A 12,582-nucleotide genomic window follows, 5' to 3' on the forward strand; every position below is an offset into this window, starting at 1 on the left:
TGAAAATAAATTGGCAATCTGTTCTCTATCATTTTCACCAATGGAAAGAAGAGGAAAAGCTCTAATATAAAGTCCTATAATATTTATATTTGACTTTCAAATACTTAGTATATCACCCTCTACTGAGAAAGTATAACATGCTCACTGTCAAGGAGAAATACTTGAAGGAATCCTATCTGTTATCACAGAGCAGGTGCTGAAGGTGAATTTGGGACTGAGAAGCAGTAAATCGATAACTGGTACTTAACCTTCCCTTTTTCTCAGTCTCACCTCTTTGGATCACTCTTTACTCACTGGGCAATCAGAGGGAAGTTTATTTTCATAGCAAAGCTTAGTTATTAGTAATCAAGGCAGCCTGAAAATGAGAGAGCAAGCAGCCAGAGTATACCTTAGCTATACTCTAAACATGACTGAAATTTAAACATAAGCTGAAGGTGAGGATTTTAAAATTTAGGACACATATGTTATGTAACTCTTCCCATTTACTTCTAAAATAACTTTAAGAAAAAGCAATCATGATATCCAGTTACATGAGCAGTTTGGTGAAATCAGGGTAACAGAGTCAATGGATGTGATGTCAAAAGCGTCTTTGTAGCCAAGGAAGTCTGATGTTATTCCTCACAACCCCAGTCTACCCCTAAATTAGGGTGAATATTCAGAAAACAAGAGAAAGGCATGCAAGGGTGGAAACACAGTGCCATTTCCACTTGTCAAATATGAGATATTGAATCGATGTGTTTTTGATAAATTCTTTCCTTTGGATTTAGGTGACCGGCCTGTGAGAGTTTATGCAGATGGAATATTTGACTTATTTCACTGTGGTCATGCCCGGGCTCTTATGCAAGCAAAGAACCTTTTCCCTAATACATACCTTATTGTAGGAGGTAAGAAAATATCTGATAACTTTAGGTGATTTCCAGAAAAAAATTATAGTAGCATTTTTCTCCTTTCATAACCTGAGCCCTGGCTCTTATTTTGGTTTTAAAATGAGGGATGTAGAGCAGCCTCTCTAAAACATGAAGTATATGAAGTACATGAAGTATACAGACCTGGTGAAAGAAACTACAAGCTCTTTGACCTGAGATGTCCAGTTTTGTTTTGTTTTTTTTTTTAAAGTTTTATTAAGTAATCTCTGTACCCAACATGGGGCTCAAATTCACGACCCTGAGATGAAGAGTCACATGCTCTTCCAATTGGGCCAGCCAGGTATCCCAGAGATGTCTAGTTTTTATCTCACTGTTTTCATTTGAGTTTCTACAGTTTGGGGAGCAACAGTGACCCCTATTGCCTACTTAAGAACAGTATTTACTAGATTCCAGTTTGTCATTTTGAATCAACTGAAGTATGAAAGTCTGTTAAGCAAATGTTATGTGATCCAGTACAGTCTTACAGAAATGTAATAAGGAAACATTTTTAAAATTTGTTTTAATGTATATTCACTTTTGAGAGAGAGAGTCAGAGTGCAAGCAGGGAAGGGACAAAGAGAGAGGGAGACACAGAATCCAAAGCAGGCTCCAGGCTCTAAGCTGTCAGCACAGAGCCCGACATAGGGCTTGAACCCACAGACCCGATCATGACGTGAGCTGAAGTCAGACACTTAACTGACTGAGTTACCCAGGTGTCCTAAGAAAATATTTTTAAAAACTTAATTGCTGTAGAAATTCACAGCAGGTTAATTTCGAAGTCTTCTCCAAAGTGTGAACATACTGTTTAGTGTGTATTGCTCCTGAAGGTATATCTTGGATTAGGAAAAGCATTGCTACCCAGAATGAGCTATATCCAGAAAATACTTCTCCATGTGGGGAGATCGGTTACAGTCCTAGTAACCTAGATCGGTTACTCCTAGTCCATGGGAGAGGTGGGTGGCTGAGGAATGGTTAAGCAAAGGGGACTTTGACTTACAACTTTATGATGTGGTGAACTCAGTTTGCAGTGATGAGCTCACACACAACTTCAAAGGCTTCACAGTGATGAATGAAAATGAGCGCTATGATGCCGTGCAGCACTGCCGCTATGTGGATGAGGTGGTGAGGAATGCCCCCTGGACCCTCACGCCAGAGTTCCTCGCGGAACACCGGGTAAGAGACTGAGTACATGTCCCCATTCCCCTCCTGGAATTCCCTTGACTCTCAAGACTTCCAAGACTCAGGCTAGTTTTCCACTAGCCTTATTTTACTTATACGTTCTGTGTAAATTTCACATGGAAGAGATGACAGTGATTTTACTACTAGTCATCCCTAACATTTATATGGGGTTTGGTGGCTTAAAAGCACTTTTACATCCATTATATTTCATTTGTTCCCCACAGTCTTACTGGGTAGTTATGGTTTCTACTTTAAATTTTTTTAATGTTTATTCATTTTTTGAGTGAGAGAGAGAGACAGAGAGACAGAGAGAAAACGTGAGTGGGGGAGGGGCAGAAAGAGAGGGAGACACAGAATCAGAAGCAGGCTCCAGGCTCTGAGCTGTCAGCACAGAGCCTGATGTGGGGCTCGAACTCATGAACCATGAGATCATGACCTGGCCAAAGTTGGATACTTAACCAACTGAGCCACCCAGGTGCCCCTATGGTTTCTACTTTATATCTGAGAACAGAGCCAGAAAGACCAAATAACCTGGTCTAGGATACACAGTAGCAGGGCTAGAAACTGAACTCTTCAGTTAAGTGATATTTATCCCCCCTCACTATGGATGTGTCCGTCCTCCTAATATACCAGTCCTTTAGAATATACAGAGCTTCAGCCATGTTCTCAGGAGTTCCAGGAAATAAGACAGATAAACATAGACTTCTTTTGTATTGACTTAATCTAGTTTCAGGGCTTTGATTTTGGGCTAGATGTTGTGTGAGATCAGAAACCAGGGGGGTTTCTCACTTTTACTCATTGAGTTAGTATTATAAAACCCCTTACCTTCTTTTAATTCTCACACATTAGAGAAACAGGTTTCCTATAAAAGGTGAGTATAAAAGATGAGAAGGGTCTATCAGATCAGGTCGGAGGCCCTCAAGCTTGAGGAATATTGTCAGTTGTCAGCAAGAGTGATGTTTGTTAAAACTAGGATTGTGACAGACCTTTTATAATTCTCTAGCTTTTCTATATCTATACTTGGCAGCTGATGTACCAAAGGTGATGAACAAGATTATTCTCAGCAACACAGCCAGGCAGGCCCAGGCAGAAGAGGGTAGAGGAACTTTTAACTTCTCTTTTCTCCTTGTTAGCAGTGTATCCTCAACCAGCCGTCTTACTTGCCCACTATTCTTATTTTCACTATGCTGCCTAATGACCCCTGATAAATTGTCCGTAAGTAACCAAGATGTTAGCCGAGAGTCTCTGACACAGTCCTGGGCATGGTTCATACTACAGTGGCTTCTGGAACTGGGTGTGGTTGTGTTAGCAGTTATATTAGTAAATGCCATTTGGCCTGCTCAGGAATGACTAAGTAAGGTTAGCATGTCTGTCTGAAAGATTATTGATCCCAGTGGCATTGTTCTCTTCTCATTGTTGCAAGAGGTATTGACAGTAGTAAAGTGATAGAGCCTAAGACCGAAAGGTCTTTTATGGCTTTGAGTTTTACATTTCTCAGGAGTATAGATGTATCTGTTCTAGTAAAAGGGCTCTTGCCTGCTATTTTTATATTCCCACTCATCTCATGGACTGAGAGAGAAACCAGCTAACAACGAAGTAACCTCTTTTGCATATTTTTAGAAACCCTTATTTGACCAACCCTTATAGACCTGGGAGGATGGGGAGATTTCCTTTCTTCTTTCCTTGGCTCCACTCACTAGCTAACACACCAGCAAATTCTCCAGTCCTATTTACTATAGTATGATGACTGGTATGCAGTGTGAGGGTAGCACTTCCAGTATACCAGGAGAAATAGTTAAAAACAGAAACTGGCCAACTTCATGTTTATGATTGATAAATAATTAGTTTGGGTGGCTTATGAATGAATCACGGAATGTATGAAGCAAAGCAAAGAGAGATAAAGAAAAAAAAGTCCATTCGAGGCCTGGCCTCTCCTTGTCCTTTATCTGGGTCTGGGAGAGTATTTATTGAAAGAGTATTTACTGGTTCTTTCTGATGGCAGTTATCCTGGGTTTTAAATGAAGTTTCCTTATTTCAGATTGATTTCGTAGCCCATGATGACATTCCTTATTCTTCTGCTGGGAGTGATGATGTTTATAAGCACATTAAGGAAGCAGGTGAGTAAGCTGATGTATATCCTCACTTTATGGAGTTTCAGGGGCAGTGACAGAGATTCAACAACATCTACTTTACAGAGGAAAATGTATATACTTAGAAATTCAACATCTACTTTCCGGTCACACTTCATTTCAGATAAAAGGTTAAGGTGAGCATAGTTCTGACATCCATCAATTCTCAGTCTAAACATCTACTTTTGTTTTTTTTTTTTTTTAAATTTTTTTTTTTTTCAACGTTTATTTTATTTTTTGGGACAGAGAGAGACAGAGCATGAACGGGGGAGGGACAGAGAGAGAGGGAGACACAGAATCGGAAACAGGCTCCAGGCTCTGAGCCATCAGCCCAGAGCCTGACGCGGGGCTCGAACTCACAGACCGTGAGATCGTGACCTGGCTGAAGTCGGACGCTTAACCGACTGCGCCACCCAGGCGCCCCTAAACATCTACTTTTGATATCTCTTTTAATTTCAGCTATATGTGTGTGTGTGTATACACACACACACACACACACACACACACACATACATTTGTTGTTGTTGTTGAGAGAGAGAGAGAAAGAGAGAGGACACAAGTGAACAAGGGGCAAAGAGAGAGAAGTGGGGCTCACCCGAAGCAGGACTTGTACTCACCCAAAGTGGGACTCGAGCTCACTTGAAGTGGGGCTCATGCAAACTCATGAACTGTGTGAGATCATGACCTGAGCTGAAGTCAGATGCTTAACTGACTGAGCCACCCAGGTGCCCACCCCATATTTTTCTTAATATTAGGACCATATAGCTCCTGCTTTCCTTGCCCCTAGCCTTTAATTCAGTCCTCCTATCTGTCAGTATCTCCAGATTTCACTTAATAATAGCAGATTCTGCTTTTTGAGGAAAACGGTGTTGCTCCCAGTTTTCATCTAGTCCTACTGTCTAAGTTAACCAGAATGTCACAGTGTTTGTATGTGTTCTTGGATTAGGCATGTTTGCTCCAACACAGAGGACAGAAGGTATCTCAACATCAGACATCATCACCCGAATTGTCCGGGACTATGATGTGTATGCCAGACGGAACCTACAGAGGGGCTACACGGCAAAGGAGCTCAATGTCAGCTTTATCAATGTGAGTTCCAACCTCATCCCAGAATTCCATGGCCTGATAGGACACACATTTGCCTCCCACTTCATCTAAGCTGAAGTTGCTTCTTTTCAGTCTGTTATAATTATCACCTCCAAAATTCAGTGATTGCCTCTTTGCTGATAACACTATGCTAAGCTATTTACAAAGAGAATAAAACAGAGGCATTTTCTGCCTTTATAGCTTACTATCAACACATTGATATAAAGATGTACAGCTAAATAAATAAATAAAAATATGTAACTTACCTAGTACAGTATTTATATCAATTATGTTTATTTACATTTTATTTTTTTTAAGTTTTATTTTGAGAGAGAGAGAGAGAGAGAGAGAGAGAGCGTGCAAATGGGGGAGGGGCAGAGAGAGAGGGAGAATCCCAAACAGGCTCGGCACCATTGGTGAAGAGCCCGATGGAGGGCTTGACCCCATGGAACTGTGAGATCATGTCCTGAGCTGAAACCAAAAGTTGGATGCTTAACCAACTGAGCCACCCTGATACCCTCTATATCAATTATATTTAAAACAGTAGTTCTTAACCTTTTATTTATTATTATTATTATTATTATTATTATTATTATTATTATTATTTTGGTTGGTCTTTGGAAAATCTAATGAAAGCTATTCCCTCTGTGGATAGTGACACACAACATTTTGCATGCAGTTTCTCAGGACATGTGGACCTAGGTTTTAAAATTTGGTTTATGAAAGCAAAGTTTATCTTAGCTTAATATTGCCTTTAAGAAACAAATGGCTATACATTTTATTTGGAAATTGTATCTTAATAAAGTTGGTTTTAAAAGAAGGAAGCTGCTAACTCTATCTTCGACACAAGTAGCTTACTGTGCTCTCTTACCTGTTTCTAATTCTGTGAATTATCAATAGGTGAAATGGTTTCATCTAAATATGATTTATCTATGCGGATAAGCCCTAGCTGTTGCTAACCACCTACTTCAGAATCTCTATGTTCAGTTGTTTAAAAATCCTAAGTATATTCCCTTTCCCCTTCGTGATCTGGAAATTATGAAAATACTTTTCATTTGGCAAAACATACCCCCCATCCCTAGAGGGTTCATACCATTTTCCCTTCTCTTTAGGGAAGCTTGTAGGACCAAAGAGTATCCTCTTCCTTTTGCAACTGAGTAAACAGACCTCCAGATACCAAAAACTAAAATAAATAGCTCTTCTAAAATCATAGAATAAGCCAATGATAGAGGGGAAAACATCTAGCACAGTAAACTAAGTAAAAGATGCACTACTGCAACCAATAATTCTTGGTGGTATTGTGCAGAATCTTGTGGCTCCCTTTACATCTTCATCTAGAATAGGGTTTGGGTTATGTTGGGCATGTTTATGTTCCAAGTTTATGTTTTGTCCTAAAAAATCGGATGCATTTGGCTATGTGTCTGTCTGTTACTGAGCCCACTCTATATATTTAGTTTAGTCTAGGCTTCCACAATGTTTGAGTTATCACATTTTTGTATAAGATGACCATCCAGAGTATATTTTATGTTACTATGATAGAGAACTATGGGATACATTAGAGCGAAGTGAAGTTCTCATGGCTGGAAATAGTGTCAGTAGAGTGCCAGACCATTTTCTTCTTTCCCTTTGGAATGGAGGTCAGAGTGAGTATTATTTCTCAAAACAATTATTTCTTTACTTAGGAGAAGAAATACCACTTACAGGAGCGGGTTGACAAAGTAAAGAAGAAAGTGAAAGATGTGGAGGAGAAGTCAAAAGAATTTGTTCAGAAGGTTGAAGAAAAAAGCATTGACCTCATTCAGAAATGGGAGGAGAAATCCCGAGAATTCATTGGAAGTTTCCTGGAAATGTTTGGTCCAGAAGGAGCACTGGTATGTTCTTTCCTGATGGACAGTTTAGGGAATTTTAGGAAAATATAGGGAATTCTCATGCTGTGGAAAGAATTACAGAATTATAGAAAGAGATATCAACATTAAGTAGTTACCTAATTTGTCCCTTGTATTGGGCAGAACTATCTTTTGACTATCCCCAAAAAGTTCTTTAAAATGTTCATAGAAAGAAGTTATATATTCTCCTAAATAATTTTGCCAACTCTTTGTCCAAATCTGGTGATAAGTAAGTAACCTTGCCCAGCTTACTTCTACACTATAGTTTTCAATAAAAGGAAAGGAAAGGACAAAGAATAGTAAAAAGAAAGCTGCCTCCCCTACAAACAGCTGCTGCAGAATTGCTGGGTGAGGTGAGAATTCTGCCCTTGAGGAGTAGCAAGGTCTTTTCAAGCCAAATAGAAGGTGAAGTGTAGCAATTTAGCAAGTAAGCCCTCGGATATCAGGAAGGATCTAACTGTGAGACTGTTTGATACCAGAATAGATTATTCAGGGAGAATATAGAATTTCCTTTTCAGAGAGCTCTACAACTAGAATAGGTACGCTTTTGTCTGAGTTAGTTCCTTTGTTTTTGCCTGGAGCCTGGAATGCAGACCAAGTAGCCATTTAAGAATTCCTTTGACATAGAAGTCAAGGATTGAGTGATAGCATGTGGGAACCCTTAGATAAGTTGCATAGCATGGACTACTTTAGGGAGGAAATTACTTAAACTTATAGCTGTGTCCCTCCCCTAGCTTATTCAATTACTTATGATTTTGCACAGGGCACTTGTGATAATTTGAAGTCGCAGATCCTCCGGTGGTGATTTAGTAGGATCCATAGGTTTCTTCTAATTTTACCTTTTGGTCTCCCCAGAAACATATGCTGAAAGAGGGGAAAGGCCGGATGCTGCAGGCCATCAGTCCAAAGCAGAGTCCCAGCAGCAGCCCCACTCGGGAACGCTCCCCCTCCCCGTCTTTCCGATGGCCCTTCTCTGGCAAGACTTCCCCGCCGTCCTCCCCAGCAAACCTCTCCAGGCACAAGGCTGCAACCTATGACATCAGTGAGGACGAAGAAGACTAAGTTTTCATCCCTCCTTTCCTCTCCCTTCCCTCTGTCCCATAACCTTCGGAAGCTCTCGGTTGAATTCCAAATTGTGATCCCAACACTAAACCTAAGGACAGCTACAAAAGAAAGAAAGTTGGGGCAGGAGGACCTAGGATGGGATCAGCCCATCCTCCAAGAGGCGTCACCCATTCACACCAAGAAGGAGGCTGAGTACACCTTAGAAGCCTGTTCTGCATCCATATTCCCTCTTTACAGACTTTGCTTTACTGTTTATGTTCATGTGATCTTGACAGGAAATTGTCATTTTTAGTAATTTTTTAAAAATCAGTCTTTCAAATGTTATAAGTAAAACTGATTTTTTGCCCTGAGGAGTGGGCACAAGGAAGTGGTGTATTACCCAGAGGCCTTTTCTTCCTGATACACTATAGTGTTGCCTTCTGCTCTGAGGCAAAGTGGCTTGCCAAGTCCTTCAAGCAATGACCTGCTTATGAGTGATTTCATGGGGAGGGGCAAATAGCATAATTTTGGCGTCCTTAAAAAAAAAGCTAAAAGCTGAGTAAGCTCGGCCACAAATCACCTAAATGTACTGCTGGCACATGTGTCAATGTGGCTTGAGAAGAAGGAGATCTGAGCCTAACTTTTCTTACTCCCTGAGGAGTTTCGTATTGGACCCAATGGGGTCCATGGAAGACACTGATGGGGATGGAACCAGACCACATGGCATCGTCTGCGGTTTTCCTGCTGTGTTCATCTTCCCAGAAGATTCTGTTGCCCAGTTATTTGGGAGCTCTTATCAATCTCATTCCTGCAGTCTACCTTTGAAGGAAGGAACGCTTTCAGGTTTATTGTGATTGAGGAGGGGAGTGGGGCACTACTCAATCCTATACGGGGTCGATTCAGGTTAATTTTCCCAGACAGGAGTAAGTCCCTGGCCCTGATACTCCTATTTCAATGCTTATTACCTAGCTTTTTGCAAAGGGTACTTTGTAAATGTCTGCAGTTTGAACATGATCTGTTAATCCATGTTGCTCAAAGCCATACTGAATATTTGGAGAAATTTTGCACAGAATTTAAACACAGAAACGTAAGGAAACACCCCCCTTTCTGAAGCCTTATCTTGAACCCTGCCCCTCTTAAGAAAGTTGTGGGTTTTTTTTTTTGTTTGTTTGTTTGTTTGTTTGTTTTTTTCTTAAAGTTCTTGACTGGAACTAGTGCTCCAGGTAGTGTTCCTTTTCCTCTGAGAGTTGCAGCTGGTGGGGACTTCCCTCCCTGCCCCTCCAGCAGGCCACAAAGCATGGGTTCACATTACAAGAGTATGGTAGGTTCTCTCTCTTCTCCACGTGTGCCTGCTGGTTATGGTGCCATTTCCCCTGTTAGGTTGCCCACGGGGATTCACCACTTATATTTCCCATCAGAGATGCTGAAGCTTAACACTTGCAGTTGAGTGTGAGCTCATTTGAAACCTCTAGCATTCTACAGCTACATGACCTAGCAGACTGTCATCTTCAATAGTCCTGTAGCTGGGTTCAGGGGAAAACTGCTTATGTCCAGGCCCCACCCTGTCACTCATAAATACCCCTTGTGGGGGTGGAATTTTGATGTTTTCAGTGTTAGAAAACCACATTTTATCTTTCCTTGCCCCTGTGCTAGGGCTGTGAGCATCTCATAGTCTCCTCTCTAAATACTTTGTGATAAAATCTGCTCTTCTGCCTGAGGATCAGAGGCTAGAATCACTGCCTGCCTGCACAGCAGGACTACCTTGGTTCCTAAAATTCTGATCACGCAGAGAGGCAGAGTAGAGACACAAAGAGAGGGAAATCTCTTGTTGTCGTGACGGCCTATGAAAACTGCATTTCTGACTCTTCTCATGAAGTGCTATTTGTGCTATCAAATCTGGTTTACTTGAGCTTTGGCTTAGAATCCTTCTTTTGAAACAGTTCAAGTTACTGTTTTCCTGCATTAGCCAGCTTCATAGGATCACATATTTTAACTTTTCTGCTTCAGTCTTCCTTCTTTGGGAATTTTGCCTACTATTCTCCCTGGTATAGAAACGTGACGAAGTCATTACTGAGGCTCACCTATGTGTTCCCTCAAAGTACACGTTAGCCAAATGTATTTGGCAAGGAAGATGCTCAGAATGTGGTTTTCCTCCCTGCAGTCAGTCCTCTCAAGCATACTGCCTGGGACCTCTTCCTCTGCTCTGTCAGTGGGCTCTTTTTCACATTCCCTGCTCTTGGAATATAACAGCTGTGCTGGGAAGCTCTGTGAGACTACCAGGGCCAGCATATGCACGTGTTCTTGGAAAGCCCTCTCGCCCCTTTTGACAAGACTACAGTCTCAGTCTCCTAACACCAGTGCATCTTCAAATAATTGTGACTTTAAGCAAAATCTTTTATGGTGTGGCATATTTGCTTCTTTGGGATAAATGTGATCCTAAGTGCTGGACAAGGATGGGTGGAGGGAGGAAGCTGTTGGGATGATGCATTATTTGATTGTGCCTAATTCAATGAAGTTAGTTTGCCTACCATGACCATGCCTGTGATCTGTAAATCTTTGAATATTAATTTTAATATTAACTGGTAATATTAGTTTCTAATTAGCTGTTTCCCTGAATCCCACACACAAAGCAATAGGCCAAATGTAGCAGAGATGGGAGAGCCTTAAAAGTTGGTTGGCTTCAGAGCGCAGTGCGTAAGACCGAAGAATGGAGACAGATGCTCAGGAGTTGGTGCCGAGGAGGTGCTTCCAGCAGTTATCTTGAGATGGCTGGGCAGAAAGTTTGCTCTTTTCCTACACTAGACTCAGGAGCACTGAGGAACAGAGATTGAAACTTTCGAGGAACAGAAATGGATTGTTCGTACTACTGTGGCTGTTTCTGATAGCTAGAGCCAAAGACCATTATTTTGCTGAGGCTCAGTTAGGTAAGAAGGGTAGGGATATGAGGAGGCTGAAGATCCTAAATGAGAAAAAACATGAAGGAGGTCAAGAGAACTTTTGACTTTTTGTGATTGCCGATAACCCGGCACCTGAGTTAGATTCTTCTTTTACTTGTGACCACACAGCTGGTCAAGCAGCTTCTGGATGGTCCCTCTACAGTGGTTCTTCACAGTGCTTTTGCTTCGCCAGAGTATCTTGGTTTGTGGGTAGCTTCTGTTTTTCTGGAGCCGATTGCCTTTTTGACTCTGTTCTAGATGTCATGTCAAAAATCTTTCCAAATCAATTATATTTTGCTGCTTCTCTTTAATTCCCTAAAAGCCATAGCTTCTACCTTTTCTGTCATCACACACTTTCACCAGAAGTTGAACTAATACAGGTAGGAAAAAATACTCCCTTAATAATGTTTTTAACTAATGGTATTTTTTTTAAGCTTACCAATATAAGTATTTTTAAAGGTTGTATTTTGCAAAGTCATACAATGATTGTTCTTGTTTTCTCTCATAGAATAGATTGTCATGAGATAAAGAGTGGTCCCTAGCTTCTATTTTTCCAAATAAGTAGAACATGTCCTTGGGATTATATTATTAAATGTTAATTTTTCTTTAAAAGAATGAAAGATTTTCTGTCTGCCAAAGTTTTATGTTAATAAAACTCAGATTGGGGTAGAGAACAAAAGTGCTAGGTTTAACACTGGGATGACTCAGGTTGTGTCCCTTTAGGTTTAAAGAGGGTTTTCCCACCCTTCTTAGGGGGCACCGACTGTTTTAAACACAGAGACTCGATCAGTTGGGTTGTCCTGTATTGAGGATGCTGAAAAGAAAAAGGCATGTTGGGAAGAAATGCTGGCCTTGGCATGAATGTTAGCCTCATCCCCAGTGCCAGCAACCCACAGGACGTTTCCTCAATTGGTGTTCAGTATATTGTTTTCCTATGTGAGTGTTACTAATTTGTTCAGAGTTATTTTGGCCTTTGTCATTTAGCCAAATAAAGGCAAAGTGGTTTTACCTAATATTCCATTTCCTGTGTTTTTGATCTGGTATACATGTGTGTAACGTGTTGTATATTTGGGGCTTTTGCCTATGCTCTCAATTTCTTTGCCTTTGCATCCTGATTTGTCTCCTCAAAGTTGTCCCATGACCATATTATTAGGAAAATCCTTTTTCAGCTTTGCACAGAAGCTATTGTCCCACAAAGGGAGGCTGGTCCAGATCTATGAGGTCTAATGTCCTCAGTGCCCTAATGACACATCTGTCATTCAGAATCCATCAGGCTTCCATCTCTTCTTCAGAAGCCTGGTTTATTGGACACTGGGTTTGTACTATTTTGCCTGGTTGAGTTCTTTTTTTTCTTTTTAGTTGACACACAATGTTACATTAACTTTAGGCGTACAACTTAGTGATTTGACAAGTTTAT

The 12,582-nt window shown here is 40.8% G+C and overlaps 1 protein-coding gene across 5 annotated transcripts in view; it reads left to right on the plus strand.

Annotated features, from left to right (window-relative positions):
• The window catches only part of PCYT1A (phosphate cytidylyltransferase 1A, choline), a 51,328-nt gene extending 39,148 nt beyond the window's left edge, over positions 1-12,180 (plus strand). For all 5 annotated transcript variants that reach the window (XM_058730986.1, XM_058730984.1, XM_058730985.1 and 2 more), the window contains 6 exons: positions 768-884; positions 1,927-2,078; positions 4,123-4,201; positions 5,160-5,302; positions 6,982-7,170; positions 8,041-12,180. In XM_058730986.1, the coding sequence (XP_058586969.1) occupies positions 768-884; positions 1,927-2,078; positions 4,123-4,201; positions 5,160-5,302; positions 6,982-7,170; positions 8,041-8,247 (887 nt within the window). In that variant the 3' untranslated portion in view covers positions 8,248-12,180. The remainder of the gene's footprint in view (positions 1-767; positions 885-1,926; positions 2,079-4,122; positions 4,202-5,159; positions 5,303-6,981; positions 7,171-8,040) is intronic.
• The last annotated feature ends 402 nt before the right edge of the window (positions 12,181-12,582 follow it).

Source organism: Neofelis nebulosa, chromosome 5 (assembly GCF_028018385.1).
Source record: "Neofelis nebulosa isolate mNeoNeb1 chromosome 5, mNeoNeb1.pri, whole genome shotgun sequence".
NCBI classification, from domain to species: domain Eukaryota; kingdom Metazoa; phylum Chordata; class Mammalia; order Carnivora; family Felidae; genus Neofelis; species Neofelis nebulosa.